The 21,318-nt window shown below is 44.9% G+C and overlaps 2 protein-coding genes and 1 non-coding gene across 8 annotated transcripts in view; 2 read left to right on the top strand and 1 right to left on the bottom strand.

Annotated features, from left to right (window-relative positions):
• Window positions 1–8,438, top strand: part of USP28 (ubiquitin specific peptidase 28) — a 59,070-nt gene extending 50,632 nt beyond the window's left edge. For 4 of the 6 annotated variants that reach the window (XM_032838307.1, XM_032838306.1, XM_032838308.1 and 1 more), the window contains 9 exons: window positions 291–430; window positions 596–781; window positions 1,783–1,878; window positions 2,574–2,752; window positions 2,857–2,935; window positions 3,736–3,815; window positions 4,339–4,462; window positions 6,126–6,321; window positions 7,424–8,438. In XM_032838307.1, coding sequence (XP_032694198.1) covers window positions 291–430; window positions 596–781; window positions 1,783–1,878; window positions 2,574–2,752; window positions 2,857–2,935; window positions 3,736–3,815; window positions 4,339–4,462; window positions 6,126–6,321; window positions 7,424–7,599 — 1,256 coding nt within the window. In that variant the 3' untranslated portion in view covers window positions 7,600–8,438. The remainder of the gene's footprint in view (window positions 1–290; window positions 431–595; window positions 782–1,782; window positions 1,879–2,573; window positions 2,753–2,856; window positions 2,936–3,735; window positions 3,816–4,338; window positions 4,463–6,125; window positions 6,322–7,423) is intronic. The other 2 variants (XM_032838310.1, XM_032838309.1) reach the window with 1 other exon arrangement.
• Window positions 8,439–11,639: 3,201 nt separating this feature from the next.
• Window positions 11,640–11,746, top strand: LOC116855622. The gene has a single exon (XR_004380404.1). It is a non-coding gene; the product is annotated as a U6 spliceosomal RNA (small nuclear RNA).
• Window positions 11,747–19,650: 7,904 nt separating this feature from the next.
• On the bottom strand, window positions 19,651–20,438 carry CLDN25 (claudin 25). The gene has a single exon (XM_032838356.1). The coding sequence runs from the start codon at window positions 20,380–20,382 to the stop codon at window positions 19,696–19,698; it is 687 nt and encodes a 228-aa protein (XP_032694247.1). The 5' UTR covers window positions 20,383–20,438; the 3' UTR covers window positions 19,651–19,695.
• Between the last annotated feature and the right edge of the window lie 880 nt (window positions 20,439–21,318).

The raw sequence follows: 21,318 nt of genomic DNA, 5'->3' as shown, positions 1-21,318 counted from the left end.
CTCCGAAGACAATCTTCCTAACAAAGGCCATTTGTGGGAAGGCTTCACTGACCTAAAGCAATAGGACAGTCAGGAGCCCATTAAACTTTCCGGAACCATCACTGCGTCCTTGATAAAGTGAATGTGTCTTCGAGTCACTTGTTTCTGGAGAACGTCTGCACTGGATTCTGTTTTAAAAGTTCTTTAGAAGGGCTGTAGATGAAGCTTTGTGTCTGTCTTGCTTGCCTTTCGCAGTGTTCTAGACGTTGTTTATCATCAGACGCTAACCCCTCTGTCCCGTTCCTTATCAGAGCCTGCGGCAGCCTCCTCACACGGAGCCCGCTGCTTGGCGTCGGAGCACGCGGTGATTGTCAAGGAGCAGACGGCGCAGGCCATCGCCAACACCGCGCAGGCCTATGAGAGGAGCGGCGTCGAGGCGGCGCTGAATGAGGTGACAGGCGGGCCACCCCCATGCGGGTGGGCGGGAGGGGTGGGCTCGCAGCAGAGACCCCCAGTCTCTCACGTTTCCGTTACTCTGTGTCTTGGCTGCGTTTAACCGGTCGCTCTTTCTTTCTCCTGTTTTTTCTTACTCTCTCTCTGCATTCTGCTGCCACAGCTTAAGGAAGCTGAACCCAAGAAGCCCATGCCCCTGGAAACAACCCTTGCAGAGCAGTCAGAGCAGCCCCCAAAGGCGAAGGACGCAGAGTCTGCCGCCCCGCCTAGTTCTGAGGCGTCTGAAGTCGAGATCCCCAGTGTGGGGAGGATTCTGGTTAGAGCTGATGCAGATGGATATGATGAGGAGGTACAGAGACGAGTGCAGGACTCCGCTGTCTCTCCAGCCTTCTCTTTCCCTCCCACCTGACCCCATATGCTTGGCCAAGGTGTCTGGCAATAGTTAATATGGGAACAAATAATGAACAGGAGGGCCCGCCTGGTTTTGACCTCAGCTACGTCTCGTAGAAGCTCTCCTGGTTCCCAGCACATGCTGCCCCTGGTATCTGTCTGCCCAGGCATATACTGATGGAGGCGCCGCAGGGTCTAGGTGGCTCAGAAACGTAGCACTTGGTTCCTTTCTTGGCATTATGAGGGGAAAAAAATGCCTTTTAAATTAGGAACCTCTGTCTTTGGTAATATTATTCCATTGTTTTTCCTCCAAATCTAAAATTTCCAGGTGTCTAGTAGGCCAAACAAATGAAAATTAAAGTTGTTTTTAATCCTAAAACTTTCAGAAGAAGCTGTGGGATCCCAAGTTACTTATGGTTGGTCCCGTTTACGCTGGTCCTGCGCATGACAGTCGTGAATCCTGTCCCTCAGGGTTCTGTTTCTTCCTGTGGGATTTTTTTTTTCTCCAGATCATTGAAAGGTTTTGACTTTATGAAGTCGTATTTGTATACCACCTAATTTCCAGACTGTTTTAAAAGTACCGATCATTTTAGCTACACAGCCAAATTACAGAACCCTGTTGGCTTTCTCACGGGGGACACTTCCCTGGGAGCAATCATTTAACTTGATTCTTTAGCAGTGCCATTTGTAAATATTCTCCGATGTCCCTCTTTATTTATCTGCTTACGTTAGCGTTTTTGGAATAGCTTTCCCTGGGCAGGGTCTGGCTGTGGTGCACAGGGACAGGGCCATGGGGGTGTGTGGGCACAAGTATGTGAGTCTGGGCTGGCGGCAGGTGCTGGTCCCGGGCTCGCAGCCACTCTTCCCTTTAGCAACCCGCTTGCCTTTCTTCCATTCAGTCTTCTCTTGAACTTTTTTTCTCTCCTTTTTCTGTCTATGTTTTGTGCCTTCCTGTGGTAGGTGATGCTGAGCCCCGCCATGCAAGGGGTCATCCTGGCCATAGCTAAAGCCCGTCAGACCTTTGACCGAGATGGGTCTGAAGCAGGGCTTATTAAGGTATCTCTTTTTAAAAATCTAATCCTTATACCAGAGGTATCATAGTAACAGGGACTTAATTTTATTAGATGGTAAGAAAAAAATGAGATGAAGAATGTTGTCCCTTAAAGTAACAACTAAAACTCTGTTGCCTGCCAACTGAGGGACAGGCCCTCTCATGGTACTGATGGCGCCTCCCCTCGGCACTAACGCAGCATCGGCGAATTGTGCTGAACTGAGTTAGGCCCCGCCTAGAGAGCTTGCTGTTGTCCTTAGGAAATATCTATTAATAAAACTGGGAAGGAGACATTGTCTTTATGGTTTGGGAGCCATAATACAAGAAAGTCGGCCATGCTTTTTAAGGCACCTCAATAAAATTTAAGGTACTTGAATAAATTGCATTTATGTGCATTTTAAAAATTCCAGTCTTCAGGACTCAAGGATACTAATTAAAACTAAATATTTGTTTTTCTTAGAGCCTTATGAGAAAAACGAATTTCTCCCAAGTGTAGTACATCGTTGGCACCACAGGAGTTCTGTCCCTCATGGAATGTAAACAGCTTACGGATTCCATGGTTGCCTCTGTGATTCCCCAGTATGAGTTTCTGGGAAGTCTCCTTGGAGTTATGAGGACCTCTGTAGCGCACAGGCATCTGGTTCTATGAGCAGAAGCCCTGAGCACACCTTGTTCTGATCACCAGTCTTGTCCTTCCCAGGCATTCCACGAAGAATACTCCAGGCTCTACCAGCTTGCCAAAGAGACGCCCACTGCTCACAGCGACCCTCGGCTCCAGCACGTGCTGGTCTACTTTTTCCAAAATGAAGCGCCCAAAAGAGTAGTAGAACGGACCCTCCTGGAACAGTTTGCAGATAAGAATCTTAGCTACGATGAAAGGTGAGACGCATCACCCGCCGCTTCTGGGTCGGGCCCAGTGACCGGCTCTGACAGGGAGGCGGCGCCCTGCCCTGCTCACGGCCTCTGACCCTTGTGCCACACAGATCCATCAGCATCATGAAGGTGGCGCAAGCTAAACTGAAGGAGATTGGTCCCGACGACATGAATATGGAAGAGTACAAGGTGAAGTCTTTTCTTTAAGTCTGCAAAACAAAAACATGAATTCTTGAGGCCAGACTAACAATTTCACGTCATCACAGACTGCCTTGCCCCCACAACCCCCCAAAAAACAACTGGGTGAGAAGAGGTAAATGATGTTTTCTGACCCTCAGAATAACCAGTTTCTTTGTTCCATTCTTCCGTTAGAATAAATTAACCCTTTATTTCCTTTTAATACCTACTTTAGCCTTGGATCTAGGAAATCAAATTCTTGATTTGTGGTTTTGGTTTGTTTTAAAATAATATCTTCTGAATAATTCTATATTTGAAGTGAAATTTCTGTGCATTAAAATGCATGGAAAAATACAAATTTCCCCAAAAAGACTTGTGTTACAAGTAACAGTGCTCTGTGACATCTCGGGGTACCCCAGCACCTGCCGAGCTGAGGGCTATTGTAGGTAATTGGAACAGCCTTGTCCTTCTGAGTTCCCTGCACGCACGTGTTCTTGTGAGACCGTGACAGTCATCTGTTCAGACCAGAGCTGCAGGACTTTGACGGGGTTACTGGAAATTAAGATGATACATTCTAAAGCTCACTTGAAGTAAACATTTCTGTTTCTCAGAGGAAGTAACAGGTCCCTGAAAATGAAGGTCAGCAGTGGGCTTACATCGTGAATGGTCAATACATCATTATCGAAAAGCTTTTGTGTTTGTGGTTTTCATGCTCGATAAGCATTTGTATGGCACGTAACACTGACCACAGTGGCAAGTGAGGGAATAGTTTATGGTGACCATAATTGCTAATGGCATTCATTCCTTTTCAGAAGTGGCATGAAGATTATAGTTTGTTTCGAAAGGTGTCTGTGTATCTCCTCACAGGCCTGGAGCTCTACCAAAAAGGAAAGTATGTGGGCCTTTTACGTCTCTGGGATTATTGGTCAGGGCGCTGTTAATGGAGCCCCACCTGGGAGTACTGAGAACCATAGCCGTGCCTCCCCTCCCTTACCTCATGCACTAGGGCACCTCTCCTTTTCCCGCTGTTTCACTAAGCATCACATGTGGTTTTTCATCCTTCACGTAGTGATGGATATGGTGGTAAAGATATGTAATGGCCAGATTGTCCTTTTGATAAATGAAGGTGAACCCAGAAAATGAATTTTAGAATCATGATGGACCTCAGTAAACATGCAGTCCCCTTCTTTAGAGTTGAGGAAAACGGAAGTGCAGGAAGTTTCATGAAGCACTTTGGGTTTCTTGACCAGTTTGCAGAAGAGCCGAGAGCAGCCGCCATCTTTGGCTCTCAGGCTTTTCCCAGCGCACCGCGCTGCCTCTGTCCTTGGGGGCTTCCATTAACTGCCACCTTGTAAATATTTGCCTTTGGGGGGACAGAGAGGTCAAAGCCCTCGATTGATCTGCCGTTTTCTCAGGTACCAAGAGGCGCTCTCCTACCTGGTCTATGCATACCAGAGCAACGCCGCTCTTCTGATGAAGGGGCCTCGCCGCGGGGTGAAGGAGTCGGTTATTGCTTTATACCGAAGAAAATGCCTTCTGGTATGTACTGTCGGTAGAACCTGACAATTTTTTTTTTTTTTTTTAAGATTTTGCTTTTTTATCTCACAGAGAGAGAGAGATCACAAGCAGGCAAAGCAGCAGGCGGAGGGAGATGGGGAAGCAGGCCCCCAGCTGAGCAGAGAGCTTGATGCGGGGCTCGATCCCAGGACCCTGAGATCATGACCTGAGCCGAAGGCAGAGGCTCAACCCACTGAGCCACCCAGGCACCCCGCAGTTTGTATTAGTTTATTGTCTTCACCTCTGTTCCTTGAAGCCACAAAGAAATACAACTTAAAAAACAGAATAATCTTCAATAGCTTTTAGATTTTTCTCAACTCTTCAGAGTAGTCGTACATTGATTTTAAGTTACTTAAATGAATATCAGTGTTCTTCGACCCCTGGTTGAAGTTAGGGTGAGAATCAGTTTGTGTTTTCCTTTTCCTGGTTCCTTTTCGGACACCTGCAGTACGGTGTGTATCATCACATCACTGCTCTACCGCATCGTGAGCTCCTTGAGCACAGACCCTGTTCTTGGGCTGTTTTCTCTGTTCCTGGCACATGTAAGCGTGCAACAGGTATGTGTTGAAGGAACGCAGTGTTTTTTCTGTGTTCTATGCAGTGTTCCCTGCTAAGCTACTAGATGAGAATTTGAGTAGCTCCTGAGATATTTCATTGTTTTTTTAAATGGTATAAACCCTAAGAACTAGTTCTGCAGTTCTGTTACTATCGCTGTCGCACAGCGCTGGAGGCCTGGCCTGGCCTCGCTTGCGTTTGGCAGTCACGGGGAATGGCAGACCCATATTCCATCAGGCTAGCAGATGGGTTATACAGGTGCTGGTCCTTGGGACAACTACAGAGCGCTGGCTGGCCCTCAGCCTGTGAGCCGCCCTGGGCCTCCCTGCCACCCGGCAGGATTGCCTGTCCTGGGAAGAGTGCAGCCAGCATTTCTGCCCCTGCCTTGCTACTACCAAATGGAGGAGGTTAAGTCATGACATAACATTCATCTCAAGAGCTTCCTTTTCTGACGTGTATGTTGATTTCTATATCAGTTCTAGGGTGTGGCAGGACATTTTGAAGCTGGAAAGAGGTCCTGGTAGATTTGATGGATCTGAACTTTATTATGCTTTAAATCCCCAAGTACAGATTATGTCTGGAATGTCCTGCTCATCTTCCCCTGGCCAGTGGCAATAGTGATTGAGGTTCTTCCCATCACTGGCTTGCAACCCCCAGCGTGCATGTGAGTCCCTCAGGGAGCTCTCTGTGGCGACCGCTCCCCAGACTGTCGGACCAGAGGCTGGGGAGGGGTCTGGGCACCAGCGTGTGCTCTGCAGGTGATTCTGAGCTTAGTGGAGATTGGCAGCCATAGAATAAAGCCTTATAGTAGAAGCAAGTGGTAGGCGAGACCTTGACTTGGAAGTTTGGGTAAGTGGGTCACGAACGTTGCTGCATTAGAATCACCTCGGGAGCTTTTTTAAAAAATCCCAGTGTCCCGGTCACCAGCCTGCCAGTCAAATCAGCATGTCTGGGGTGGGGCGTCCGTAGTCTGTGGAGATTCCCAGGCAGTATGCAGTAAAGTTTGGGAACCACTTGTTTAGGCTCTTCTAAAATAGGTATTTATCTTTTTCAGAATGTTTTTTCCCCCCACTCTGCTTTTTCCCTGTAGGAGCTGAATGCCAAAGCAGCTTCTCTCTTTGAAACAAATGACGACCATTCTGTAACGGAGGGCATTAATGTGATGAATGAATTGATCATTCCCTGCATTCACCTTATCATTAATAACGACATCTCCAAGGATGACCTACATGCCATCGAGGTCATGAGAAACCACTGGTGCTCTTACCTCGGGCAAGACATCGCTGGTAGGTTGCGGTTGGCACTTGTGATGATTTCTGTGGCTCTTCAGACTTTTAGAAAGCACGGTGTTTTCACTCTGGCACTGGTTCTCAAACCTTTTTGAAGGCTTATTGATGTGTGTCAGTGAGTTAAGAGTGGCTCTGCTCTAGTGAAACAAGGGGTAGGATCCTGGGCCTCTGTCCCTCTCAGCTTCTCCTTACCTCCCCCCTGGCTGCTGAAACACCCCCATAGACAGTCTGCAAGCCTATTTGATAAAATGATTCCTCTTCAGGGATGTCACACTTGTCTGACTTTCTCATCTATCAGAATCGGAACTCTGTAGCTGAGAAATCAAAATCTATTTATGTAGCTTGATGACTTGGTGGGGCCATAACTAAATTTTCTGGTGACTTGAACTTGCAAGACAGAGCATGGTTACTAACTGTGAAGCCCTCAAGGTTCATAAAGTGAGAAATGGAATGGCCTAGCTTGTCCAAAGCATTTTGGAGAGGGAGCCTAAAACTAGTCATTTTTAGGTGAGTTCTGGTAGCCTTAGAAAGTTGGTCTGTGTTCTAATATGAAGCCTCTTTGTCCGTTTCTCACTGACGTAACGATATTGTATTGACTTCTTGAAGTATTCATGTTTATAATATTGAGTGGAAAATTCTATGATTAGTAGTTAGGAATTTCTTTTTAATATCTTCAGTTTTCCTTTGACTCTGTGTGACACGTAGCTTTACTTACAGTGCCATACGTACGCACCTGTGTTTTAATCATTGAAAGGAGATGACACCATTATATTTATGGCATGGAGTATCTTACCCACTTTCTCAAGTTTTAAAAGGATGGATTAGAAGGCCTGTCAGTGAAATGCATATTTAGTATTTTCCTGCCACACATCAATGGTTTAAAGCAGTGACCTAATGCTTTGGTATATCTGGCAAGTAGTCTTTGCTCCTGGTTTGAAGCGAACGAATCATTTGTTGTTAGCTGGCCAGCGTGATGCTTTGACCTTTGAGGTTGGGGCATGAATGGGCTCTAGGGAAGACCTTCTGGCTGCAGACTTAGCTGGTCTTTACTTGGAGACCTGCTTCACTGTGTACATAATGATCCCTTTTCCCTCCACAGAAAATCTACAGCTGTGCTTAGGAGAGTTTCTACCCAGGCTTCTGGATCCTTCTGCAGAAATCATTGTCTTGAAGGAGCCTCCGACCATTCGACCCAATTCTCCCTATGACCTTTGTAGCCGATTTGCAGCTGTCATGGAGTCAATTCAAGGGGTTTCAACTGTAACAGTGAAATAAGCCCCCTCGGGGTCAAGACCCAGTTTGGTCTGCGGCGGCCTGTTGCACAGAAGTCTGTTGTCACAGTGTTTCCCCTGGGGGAGGGATTAGGCGGGAAAGTAAGATTCAGATCCAGACCCCAGCCATGCTCTGCGTGTAAAGAAGGATTGAAAATAAAATTGCACTTTTTAGGTAAAGAATCAGAAAAGCAATTTCACTAAAAAAGACAAGAACCGTTGTATATTAAGGTATTGAATTATGTCAGAAGACCTGAAATGCCTCCTATGCCTGCAGGAGTACTTGGGCTTCAGTAAGCCTCTTGCCACTTTTAAAATTATCCCGTAGGCATAAATATTTTTGACAGTGGAATAGAAGAATGATCCATCAGAACCTGAACCAGATGAACAGCTACTAGTTATTTTATCAAATACAGGTGACATCTGAAAGTTCTTAACGGCAAGAGATGAGAAGTCTCTGCCTGTCTCTTGACAGGAGATGGCAGTGGGCTGCTGATGAACTGCCAGCCTTTTACGTGTAGGTGGAAACACAGGGGCACATGGCAGCAGGATGCTGCAAAGTCAAAAGAAAGCTGCCTTTCCTCTCCTCTCTCTCTCTCTTATTTTATATTTCTCAATAAACCAGAAAACCTCACACTCAGTCCCGAGTGAAAGAAAGCAAAGCACTAAGGACCGTAGATGCAACGGCGTGGTGAAACGTGATGGAGACAGGAGAGCACTGTGAGCGTTGTTCCCCATTTCATTGAAATCTCCTAGTGTCCAAAAATTGTCAACAACAGATGTCTAAGGCTGCTGCTGGCCCGAAAGAACATTTGGATGCCCCTCCCCCACCCCCCACCCCCCACCCCCGTTTTTTGCTTTGAAAAGACAAGGGCTGTGGGTTTGTAAAAAAGAAAAAAAAGTATCTATATATATGTATATGTAGAGAGAGAACTATCCCCAACTGACCATTTTTAAAAGGCTCCAGATTGGATATTGTGTTTTAACCAAATTTTAACATGAATGAGGGAAGAGCGGGTGGGAAGAACACTTGATACAACTATGCAGATTTTATAAATGTGCAATAAAAGTATTTGTTGTACCTTTGGTGTGTGCTGTGGCCTTCATTTAAACGTACTTTCTGGAACTAGGCACTCAGTAAGCATTTTAAAGAAGTTTTACTTCTTTAGAAGAGAAAAGCAGACGAAAGTGTTGAGAACCTTGTTGGGGGAGAGTGATTCTTGGGCAGCACCTAGTGGTGGCTGGTGTCTTCCCTCCCATTTGCCAGTTGCAATGCTTGTAAGTCTATCTACTGTCTAATTTGTAGAATTTTTTTTTTTAAGATTTCATTTATTTATTTGACACAGAACACAAGCAGGGGGAGCAGCAGGCAGAGGGAGAGGGAGAAGCAGGCTCCCCGCTGAGCAGGGAGCCGGATGTGGGGCTCCATCCCAGGACCCTGAGATCATGACCTGAGCCAGAGGCAGACACTCAACTGACTGAGCCACACAGACGCCCCTATAATTTGTAGAATTTAGGAGGGGAAAAAGTTATTCTCTTAAGGTGGACTTTACGTTTTGACTAATTTGTGGTGGGCCATCTTTTACAGAATTTCAGAAGTGCTTTTGCATTTCAGAGCTCACTGCAGAGATAATTGTTTCATGGGAAATTGATCCATTTTCTTACTTTTGATTTGATTTGCTACTTAAGCTTCGAGTACCACCATTTGCTGTTCCCTTTCTCATCTTTGTCATTACTGAGTGCTGTGCACAGTTAAATTGTTTGGTTTCTTGTAAGAGTCCTGTGATGGTGGTGGGGACTGGTTTGTCCAAGGTCCTAGATGTTTTAAGGAGCAGAGCCAGGAGGCTAAGTCTTGGTAGTCCACGTTCATGGCCTTTTAACAACTGCTCAGCTGCCCTCAGTAGTCGGGAAAAATATTTTGCTCGGGCGCCTGGGTGGCTCAGTTGGTTGGGCGACTGCCTTTGGCTTGGGTCATGGTCCCAGAGTCCTGGGATCGAGTTCCGCATTGGGCTCCCAGCTCCATGGGGAGTCTGCTTCTCCCTCTGACCTTCTCCCCTCTCTCTCTCATTCTCTCTCGCTCACTCAAATAAATAAAATCTTAAAAAATCTTTTGCTCTGTACTTTCCCACATTTGTTACTTACTGGTCAGCTGTTGGGAATCTGTAGTTAACCAAGAAAGGAACAGATGGCCATTTGTATGTGTGGTGTTGGGCACTTCAGACCCTCAGGTGGAGTGCTGAGGAGTCCTTTCTTTCTCCTCACATCTGCTGGCTCTTTTAGGGACAACCTGGTTTCTTAAGGAATCCACAAACTACCTCAGGGTAAGCATGGTTTTTACATGTTTGAAGGATCACAAAAAAGGATGAGGGCCAGGTGGGGTTGGCGGGTGTGTGGGGAAGAAACCTACGAGACTCTTAACCTAAAATGTTTCAAGGATTTATCAGGGCACTTGACCTCAGCATAAATTCCCTTGACACTGGGGTTAGACTTCCTCTGGCTCGCTGGAATCACAACCTGCTTCTGTTCAGATTTGTTAGCTCCTCTAAGAACTCCAAGCCGTATAAGCTCGTTTTTCCCCTCCCTGCTTCAAGAAAGAATTGTGAGAGGAAAGACACAACAGTTTCAAAAAATGAATGAACCGGAGGCAAGGCCTGAAGGAAGGCTGATGAAGCAGAGCTGGGATCAAAGGAGAGATTCACAGGAGCAGAGTTTAGCCATTTTCATTGCTTGGTTTATTGCTCTTTCTTTGTATGACTATACCTTACAATTTATTTGCTAATTGTCATTTGAATTCTTTCCAGTTTTTTGGCTACTACCCATAATGCTGCTAGGAGCATTCATGTGCATGTGTTTCGATGCCCACACGAAGGTGTTTCTATCATGGAACTGTGAGCAGAATTGCTGTGTCATAGGGTGTATGGGTCATAGGGATAAGGGTCTGTGTCTTTACTAGGCACTGCCACATGGTTTCCCAAAGCAGTTATACTGAGACTGCCTGCCACCCCCCGACAATTTACAAGCTCCAGTTGCTTCGTATCCTTGTCAAGATTTGGTTTTGTCGGTATTTTAGATTTTAGCCATTATGGCCATGTGATGTTGCTTTAATTTGAACTTGCACACCAACAACGCTGAGCATCTCTTTATATGCTTATTGCTTGGGCTATTCTCTTTTGTGAAATACCTAGTTAAGTCTTTTGCCAGCCTTTTTGTTGGATTTACTATCTTGCTACATACTGATTTGTAGGAGTTTAAAAAAAAAATAGCCAGTTATGGAAATTTTTGAGTTATATGCATTGCATAGATCTTCTCGCACTCTGGGTTTTCACTCCTGATGGCTTGATGAAAACAATTTTTTAAATGTTAGTGTAGTCCAATCTACCCGTTCTTCTAATCATTATCCAAGGTCATGAAGACATTCTGTGTTATCTCTCAGAAGTTTTGCTTTTTGACCCTTCCCAGTTAGCTGATGGACCTCCTCCATCTACTGTCTTCTTCCCAGTGCTGTGCCTTTGTCATAAATCAAATGTCTATATAGGGGTATCCTTCTGGGCCCTGTTTGTTCCATTAGTATGTTTGTCTGGTTGTACCAACATCACACTGTCTTAATTTGTGTAGCTTTTTATAAGTCTTGACTCCCAGTACAATAAATCATCCAGTTTTGAACTGAAGTCAAGTTCAAGTCAAGATGAAGTCAAGATCATCTTGTCTGTTATTAATCAAAATTTTGCCATATACATTTTGGGATCAGTTTGTCAGTTTCACACACACACAGATTTTGAGGGATTTTGATTAGGTTTGCAGTGACTATAGATAATTTGGAGAGAATTGACATCTTCTAATCTATATGTATATACACAATATATCCTGTGTATGTAGGTTTTCTTAAATTTCTTAATTTCTGTATTAAGTTCTTAAATTTCTGTATTAAGTTCTTCCATATCTTTCATAAATCAATTCCTAGATCTTTGATGTTTTTCAAGCTATTGTAAATGTCGTTTTTGGAATTATATTTTTAATTGTTTATTGCTGGTATCTAGAAACAATGTGCTCACTTCAGCAGCACATACACTAAAATTGGAACAATACGGAGAAGATTATCAGCGCCCCTGTACAAGGATGAGACACAAATTTGAGAAAGAAATTGATGTTTTTATATCAAACGTGGATCCAGTGACATTAATAAGTTCATTTACTAATTGTAATTTGATCAGTAGTTTTTAAAGATTCTCTGTGCATAATTATGTTATCTGTGAATGATGACTTATTTCTTTATTGCAAGCCCTTGCAACAATGATTTTCCATGCTTGATCACACTCGAGGGCCTCAGGTACAATGCTGAATAGAAGTGGTGATAGTGGGCATCTTTGTCCCCTAATACCAGGTGGGAAGGTTTTCAACATTTCACAATTAAGTATGCTGTAGGCTTTTTATAAATTCCATTTATTATATAATAAAGATTCCTTCTATTCTTATTTTGCAAAGAATTTTTAAAAAATTATGAGTGGATGTTGAAATGTATCAAATGTTTTTTCTATACCTATTAGAATGATTACATGGATCTTCTCTTTTTTCTGTTCTTGTGTGACATTTACTAATTTTAAATGTTAAACCAACCATGAGTTGCCAAAACACAGTGGTCATGATATTTTTATATGTACATGGAATTTTTCTTATTTTTAGGATTTTTGCATGTATATTTATGAGGGAGATTGGCCTTTTCTTATTTTGTCCTTGTCAAGGTTTTGGTATTAAGGTTTTTCTGGTCTTAGTGAATGAATTGGGAAATAGTCTCTCATTTTCTCTGCTCTAGAAGAGTTTGGATAAGATAAGATTATTTCTTTCTTAATGTCTGGAAGAATTTGTTTTTGACATCATCTGAGCTTAGAATTGTGTGTTTTGTAGGCATGCTTTTCATTATGCATGCAGTTTCTTTCATATATACAACATTTTCATATTTGGGGGGGTTACATATGTGAATTTTGGAAATTATTAGAAGTTTGTCCATTTCAACTAAAATTTAAATTTTACTGGCAGAAAGTTCATAACACCTCATTATTTTTCTTCTTCTTCTTTTTTTTTTTTAAATGACCGTAGGATCTGTGATTTCTCGCGATGTCTCTTTTCCTTACTGATGCTGGGTGACATGTATCTTTTTTCTGGTTAGTATTATCAGGGGTTTACTAGTGTTTTTAAAGAATTGTATTTTGCTTTTGTATCTCTTTTGTAAGACTTTGTGGGTTTCTTTTCCTGCCCCTTTTTAAAAAAAAGATTTAATTTATTTGACAGAGAGACAGCAAAGGCACTACTGGGTATTTACCCCAAAGATACAAATGTAGTGATCCAAAGGGGCACGTGCACTCCAATGTTCATAGCAGCAATGTCCACAATAGCCAAACTATGGAAAAAGCCAAGATGGCCATTGACAGATGAATGGATAAAGATGTGATGTGTATATATACAATGGACTATTACTCAGGCATCAGAAAGGATGAATACTTACCATTTACATCAACATGGACGGAACTGGAGGGTATTACTCTGAGTGAAATAAGTCAGAGAAAGAAGTATATGGTTTCACTCACGTGGAATATAAAAAGCAGTGCACACGATCATAGGGGAAGGGGGGTTACTGAATGGGAAGTCATCAGAGAGGGAGAAAACCCATGAGAGACTCTTAACTATAGGAAACAAACTGAGGGTTGTCGGAGGGGAGGTGGGTGGAGGGATGGGGTAGTTGGGTCGTGGGCATTAAGGAGGGCACGTGGTGTGATGAGCACTGGGTGGTACACACAACCGATGACTTATTGAAGACTACTTCTAAAACTAATGTATTATATGTTGGATAATTGAATTTAAATAAAAAACAAAAAGATGTTCCATGGAAATATTGACATCATAATCTGACATATCTGAGTTCAAATGCTGGCTGAACCTGTTTTCCCAGGCTATGAAACAGGAAAATACTTACCTCGTAGTAATGTTTTAAGAGTGAAGAAGAGAGAAGTAGCAATGACTCAGTGTGAATAGAGCCCTAGATGCAGTTCTCATGGGGGAATTTGTCACAGGGTGAGAATTTTAAGAGTAGGCTTGGCCTGTGTAGGTCCCACAGATGGCTTCTAAATAACCAGGGCATAGCTAGATATCTAAAGGGTTGTGGGGCTCTGGTACATAGAAGTGTTCGTATTGGCCAATGTGGGAGAAAGAAACACTGAAGGGAACTTATGCTGGAGAGAAGAATCATGGCATCTTCTATCCGATTCTTCTCCTGTTTTAGATACATTTTTCTCTTTAATCATGTCATTGAAAGCTTGAACTCAATAAGGTCCAGCAAGACAATAGTTTCCTTTTTGTTTCCACTGCCACCTTCCAATACGATCCTATGGATCTCCTTCCCTGCCCCTGACAGCATCTCAGGAAGATGGCGTACCTTTCCTGGCATGTGGGAGTATTAAAACAATGATTTTCATGTATGGCAGAGCCCAGACCAATCTAGAGCAAAAGTTTACTCATCCATTTTCAGGTGCTTCTCCTCTCACCTGACTTCAGGCCAAAGCCTGAAGGTCAGGGACTAGCAGTAAGGAAGGAGCCATAGGGTGTCCTCCCACTCACCCTGCTCCGTGCCCCTCCTCACCCCCAACTCCTGGCTCCCCTAGAGCCTGTGGGAGGAGGCTTTGTAAGAGAAGGCAAAGGATGTCTACTTTTTAAATAAAAACAGAAATGCCCTCTTGGTTCTCAAATGTCCTTTGTTATGTCAGAAATGTGATTATTAGCTCTTGTGTTGGATATTTTACGGGTTCTCGGGTTCTCGAGAGAACCCCATTGAAAAGCTCCGCACTGTCCTTTGATGTGGCTTTTGGACTTCCTGGCTGACCTCTTGCAGACCTCCTAAGCTCCTAGTTAAGTCATTCACGCCTCCCAGCAGTGCTCTGGCACAGGTCACCCAGACGGCTTCCCCAGCACTCACTTGGGCTGTGTGAAGCTCACACCCCCGCCCCCCACAAGGGCCAAGTGCAACTCCAGCCAGCCTCCTGCTGCAGACCGCTCGGTGGGCCTCAGGCTCCCTTCTTTGCGCCTCCAGAGCTCAGATCCGGTTTTCTCAAGAACTTTCTTGGGCACCATCCCGAGGGCAGCAGACATGGGACTATAGAGTTTCTGGAGCTCAACCAGTGTGGGATGGGTGTGTTTCAGATACCATCTTCCTTCTTAGAAAGAGCCCCTATCTCTGCGTCATTCTCTTAAGGTCCATTTCCACCCATTCCTCACATGGAAGGGTAGGGAACACCACCATACCCATCAATGCTACGGATTCCCTTCCCAGAATCCTCTCTAATGAATCTGTGTGCTTCTCTTTTGTAGGCTGTCGGTGTGGGGCTGGCCAGCTTGGCCCCTTCTTGGAAGCAGTGGTTGAGCCTCTCTCTTTAGACTAGGGGCCACATGGCATCCATTGTCCTTGGCTTTGAGGCTTTATTAAAAATTCTGGGCAACAGAGAGGTCCATTCTATATAAACATGGATAGAATAGCAAGAAGAATGGCTTAAAAATAAGTCATTATTTTTTTAAAATAATTTTTAAAATACATTCAGAGTGGAAAGTAACCTCTGGGGTCTTTCATTCTGTGCTTGAGGCCGGTGACTACAAACATTTTCCTAATTCTGTTTTATTGTCTTAGTCCTGGCTGCTAGAAGCTCATGAAACTATTTCTGACTTCTCTCCCATCCCAAAATGTGTCTAACCCACATCGACTTCCCTTAGGACCTTTTCTCTAGATCTAGTCTCAGAAGCTCGCAAGGGTAAGAGATGAGTATTTTATTTTTTATTATTTTTTAAGATTTTATTTATTTATTTGAGAGAAAGACAGTGAGAGAGAGCATGAAAGGGGAGAAGGTCAGAGGGAGCAGACTCCCCATGGAGCAGGGAGCCTGATGCAGGACTCGATCCCAGGACCCTGGGATCATGACCTAAGCTGAAGGCAGATGCTTAACCAACTGAGCCACCCAGGCGCCCAACACATGAATATCTTAATAGGGACCTTCTGGAATGCCTTAGCTGTTCATGGTGAAGTTTTCAGACCCAAAGACAGGCTGTTGGCGAAGACGGGACTGAGGCACAGCCAATTCCAATGACAACAAATTTGGTGAGTCCCTGAATTACTTTCTTACAGTGCTTTGCATATAACAAAAGCTTTTGACTTAGAATTCTGATTGACTGGTATCCTTTGCTGTTTCTAATACACATGACAACACACAGCTCTCCATGGGTAACCACAATAAGGAAATGTTCCTAATGTTAGGATAATTTGCTGCGAGTCCTTAGGAAAAAAAGGCTGAGTTGAAACTAAGATTTAATTAGTTCTATTTTTATTTCTCATTATTTTCCCTACAAAGCAGGTAGATGAAAACAGTGGCGGTTTTAAGTGAATCTCATCTTCTTCCTCAGACTCCTTCTCTAAATGTGGATTCACACTCCCTTCTGGGAGTTGACATGCTGTTGATTACTTGGGAGTCAATCAACAATCCCCATCCATCACATTTTTTTAAAAAGTACCTTTGTGTCCTTTATAAGAATTAGGAAGACAAAATATTTTCTTAACAAATCTTTGGCTTGTAGTTTGTGGTTTTTTTTTTTTTTGGCAGTGGAAGCCGTAATCACATGCTGGTGATAAGTATCCCATTAGCACCTGCAAACATGCAAACATGGGATTAGGAGGAGGGCTGTGAGCAGCAGCAGGAACAGGTGAGCCACCTGAACCCTGTTTAGGCCTCAACAAAAGCACAAAGGATACGATTTTTCTTTGTAGGTCTTGGATTTGTTTTTCTTTTGCTTCAGTGCTAGCTCTTCCTTCGGTCTGGCAGACCATCTCCGCAGCAGACTGTCCCAGCAACCCGACGTCACAAAGCGACAGGAACCGTGCGAAGAGAGACGGACGGCCCTGGCATCACGGCCTTAGTGGGTTCCCGTCCCAGGCAGCTCATGATTCACCGGGTGCACTGGCCCAAAGTTTCTGCATCTCAAATTCCTCCTTAGCAAAACAAAGAATAGTAGCTCTCCCGACCTCAAGTAACAAAAACAAAAGAAAACAACAACAACAAAAAACACTCAACCCTCAAGATGTGTTCAGTAAAACTCCCAGGATACATGGAGGTGTTTTGTAAACTCTGAAGCCCTGCACAACTGTGTCATCCGGAAACCGTGTGGGGATGAGGGTGACAGGAGGGGGAGCAGGAACGGCTGCGATCACCTGGGGGCTGAGTTCCACTTCCTGGCCGCATGCTCGGCTTCCTGTGGTCCCAATAGTAGAGACAGTTCCATAATGTGAGGGACAGGCTCTGCAAATCTGGCTCCATCCTACCTCCCTCGCCTTAGCCTTATGCACTCTCCTCTCTTCACCCAGAACTGCTCTCCATCCTTCACCTTTCAGCCAGTTATCGCCCCTTTCGGATATCCGTCCGTGACCCCCTGACTACATTACAGTTGCTCCTGTTGCGTGTTCTAGAAACACGTACCGTTCCAAATTTGTCAAGCGTGTCATGATCATGATTTCCCTTTACTTAAGTGATTTCACATTCATATTTGTCTCCCCATCTGCCTCTACGAGGGGCAGGGATAAATTTTGTCTTTTACCATTTTATTTCCGGTTCCTAGCAAGGTGCCGGGAGTACGGTAGGTCCTCAGTGCGTGTTTGTTCACTGAATGAACAAGGGACCAGGTGGACGAATGATGAGATGGGTCCATCCTGGAGATCCGGTGGGACCCAGGCGTAAGTGTTGGATATTTGAGGCTCAGTCCTGAGAAGGAGCAGTTGATGAAATGGGCTTTGGAACCACAGAAAGCCAGACTATGACTTTGGTGCAAACTGCCCTTTTATGCTCGGAAATTTATCTGCTGAAAGTCATTTGGATTTATGGACATCGAGTGGACATATACACGAAAGGACATTAAAGGGAAAGGAGCTTTCTGGAGAAAGCATGACTCCTAGAGACACCCCACCCCCACCCCCCACACTCTGGGTAAGAAGGTAGATGTTGCCAGAAATGAAGTTGTGCCTGGACAGACTCGTTTCCTCAGGAAAACCAACCAAAAACCCACGTTATTTCTCTAAGGAGGAAAGCAGCCTGGGCTATGTTGGCAAACTCGTTTACACTCATGTTGGTGTACCTCTTGCTCAAGCAGCAGCTCCCTAAAAGCACCAGGGCTGCTTGATGGAGGAGCGAGAGGCGAAGGCCCGCAAGCTGGTCATACCTCAGAGCCCGGCCTGGGGGACGATGTCTCTACTCAGCTCTGCAAGCAATCAGGCCTGCCTCTGGGCCTGGGGAAGTGATCCGCTCGGGGACATTGGGAGCCAGCACCTCTATTCTACCGCAGGAATCACGGACTCATTCTCCACTGATTAAGGGAGTGGGGGACAGATGGCAGTGAGAGGACCAGGGTGGGTAACGCGTGGTGATTTCAGCCGACACATAGGTTCCTGTGTAAGTGTGAGGCTCCCCCTTGAGGACTTGCACAAAAGCCTAAGGAAGACCTGGGGGAGGGGTAATCAGGCCCACTACTGGCCAGGGCAGGTGCAAAGGAGCTGGAGTCACTGTTGTGAAGGGGACTTAATTTGTAGCCACAGCCTGGGTAGATCTGCTGACCTTTGGGTTCCACTTGAAAGGAAGTGTAATGTTAATTTGCCTAGTGTAGAAGACATTTCTGAGAAGCTGCTACTTCTCTCCACATCCGTGTGTGCCTGGGACTCTCCTGGCTTTAGCACTGCAAGTGCCGAGTTCTGGGCAAACCGGGACAGTTGTTCACCCTACGGCTCATTCACACTATTTCTCTGGGAAGATAGAGCCGACCACTCACAGCCTCATAATACAGCAGAAACAAGAACTTGTCTTCCCTCTGGGATGTTAAGAATCCATAGAACCACACAGATATTGTGACGTTCCCTTTACAGATTGTGCACCTGAGAAAGAGAACGAACACAAGGAAGCTTCCTATGTTAAGGTGCTATCCTGGGGCAATAATTCATTTTCATTTGCCAAGGCATATTCTCCAGCATTTCTTTCTTTCTTTTTTTTTTTCTTTTTAAAAAGATTTTTATTTTTATTTTTTTAAAGATTTTATTTATTCACTTGACAGACAGAGAGATCACAAGTAGGCACAGAGGCAGGCAGGGGTGGGGGAGGGGAAGCAGGTTCCCCGCAGAGCAGAGAGCCCGATGCGGGGCTCGATCCCAGGACCCTAAGATCACGACCTGAGCCAAAGGCAGAGGCTTAACCCACTGAACCACCCAGGTGCCCCGATTTTTATTTATTCGAAAAAGAGAGAGAGAGCCTGGACACAATTGTGGGTGGAAGGAGGGGCAGAGGGAGAGGGAGAAGCAGGCTCCCCATTGAACAGGGAGCATGACACAGGCTCTATCCCAGGACCCCAAGATCATGACCTGAGTCAAAGGCAGATGCTTAACCGACTGAGCCACCCAGGCACCCCACAGCATTTCCATTCATATCTACAGTGGCTATTCACGCTAGATTTCCTATGATAGTTGTAATTTTGCAATATATTTAGTAATGAATTGAGTATATAATTAATGTTATGAGTTTAAAAGCATTTAAAACAAGTAAAATCTAAGTCAGAAAAACATGTTCATTAGAAATTCTGTCTTGATTTTTTAAAAAAGATTTTATTTATTTGACAGAGAGATAGAGAGGAAGCACAAAGCAGGCAGAGAGGCAGGCAGAGGCAGAGGGAGAAGCAGGCTCTCTGCTGAGCAGGGAGCCTGATGTGGGGCTCGATCCCAGGACTCTGGGATCATGACCTGAGCCAAAGGCAGACGCTTAACCGACTGAGCCATCCAGGCACTCCGTGCCTTGATTTTTTTTTTTAATTTTATTTTTTATAAACATATATTTTTTTTCCCCAGGGGTACAGGCATGCCTTGATTTTTATTCCAAAATTATGGATCACCATATCACCAAGATAGTTAAATCCTTAACCAATAGGACAGTGACTACCACCCCCATGTGAGACGACTAAATGTAGAGTGACGGAGGATAAGGAAGAGAAAAGATTCTACCGACATTCCTTTATTCCACAGGTTCCTTGGCAGGAGCAGTTGCTAGATGAATAGGTTCCTGGCTCTTGGTGTTAGATAGAAGGAGTCACTGGACTGGTCTGCTGGGGCATAGAATGGTGGGGCTGTAGGGCCAGCCATCTGGAGGGAGGGCACATCTTCTTTTCCCAGACAGGCTGAGAAGATGAGGAATAACCCACCGAGGGCCAGGAAAATCCCAGCAGCCCAGCCCAGGTAGAGGGCATCTCCAAACTCCCAGCGAGGCACAATCTCAGGGATGCTATTATCCCAGAAGTCTTGGATTGTGGCGTAGGCCACCCAAGAGACTGGGAGGAGGGTAGAGGCTGAAGCTGATGCTTCCAGAGTCCCTCCCAGGAGACAAAGCCGCCTTTTAAATACCCATCTGATCCTGTGCAACTGGAAGCATTCGGACCCAAAGCCAGAGAGCAGAAGCCCCAGTAGCCCCAGCCCGTGGGAGGCTACCATCAGGATGCGGGATACCTGGAGCTCCTGGGGCAGAGACAAGAAGGACTCAAAGGCCTTGCACACGGCAACTTCCTCCTGATTCACGCAGACCTCCCAAAGTCCCATGACCCAGGTCTCCATTTCATTCAGGTCCAGACTGAGAGTCTTCCACTGCGGTAGGATGGTGGTGACACAGGAGCAGACCCAGCCAAGGAGAGAGAGGAGCAGTCCTCCAAGCTGGGCTTTCCCGCGGAGACTCCAGGCCATGGCTGTTCCCACTACAGAGGCAGAAAGCAAAGGACAGATGGCTCAGTGACGGGTTAGCGGGGCGTACTCTGGGGACGGCCCAGTGGAAGATCTTTCATTGAGGGCTCTTGTTTCTGTTTTTAGGCAGCAGCCAAGGCAGGTGCTAGAAACTCGACAAGGTTGGGTTTAGGGGGTGTGCCCAAGATCGGATGTGGGCGTGGGTTCTGGGGGAGGGCCTCGTGAGAGGCAAAAAAAAAAGAAACCAAAAAAATAAAAAAAAAACCCCAAAACAAAATAAAACAAAAAAACCCAAAACCCCCCCAAAAACCCCAACCAGACAGTAGACTATCAATATCTATTTGATGAGTAAATTCACAAACTTGAAAGTAAAATCACTTCCCAGTTGATGAGAATGGTGTTCTGGGAATATACATTGATGTAATCTTTCTGGAGGGCAACATGACTTCATATTTCATACTTTTATTTTTTTTTTAAGATTTATTTATTTGGGAGAGAGAGAAAGAGAGAGACGAAGGAGGGGCAGACGGGGAGGGAAAGATATCCTCATGCAGACGCCCTGCTGAGCAGGGAGCCACATATGGGGCTCTGTCCTGGGACCCTGAGAGCATGACCTGAACTGAAACCAAGAGTCAGATGCTTAACCCACTGAGCCACCCAGGCATCTCTCATATTTCATACTTCTAAATATGCATGTACTTTGACCCAGCACCTTACCTCCAGGAACTGACCCTAATTTATGGTGAGTATATACTTATGAAAATGCCCATTTGAAATATTGGTTAGTACTGGGCAGCCATTTTAAAGTGATGTAGAAAGAATTTCAGTGACGTGAAAAATATTTTTGATTCATCGTTAAGTGAGACAGGCAAGGGACCAATCAGTGTATAGAGCATGTAGAGCATAATTTCACTTTTTAAAAAGAGTGTATGTCTTTAT

Source organism: Lontra canadensis, unplaced genomic scaffold, assembly GCF_010015895.1.
Source record: "Lontra canadensis isolate GAN:19392208 unplaced genomic scaffold, GSC_riverotter_1.0 scaffold104, whole genome shotgun sequence".
Lineage (NCBI taxonomy): Eukaryota > Metazoa > Chordata > Mammalia > Carnivora > Mustelidae > Lontra > Lontra canadensis.
This window is presented reverse-complemented; position numbering and strand designations above follow the sequence as displayed.

Bases quoted from the DNA above. Each gene is read 5' to 3' on its own strand.
- CLDN25 (XM_032838356.1), bottom strand. From the start codon at position 20,382: ATGGCCTGGAGTCTCCGCGGGAAAGCCCAGCTTGGAGGACTGCTCCTC.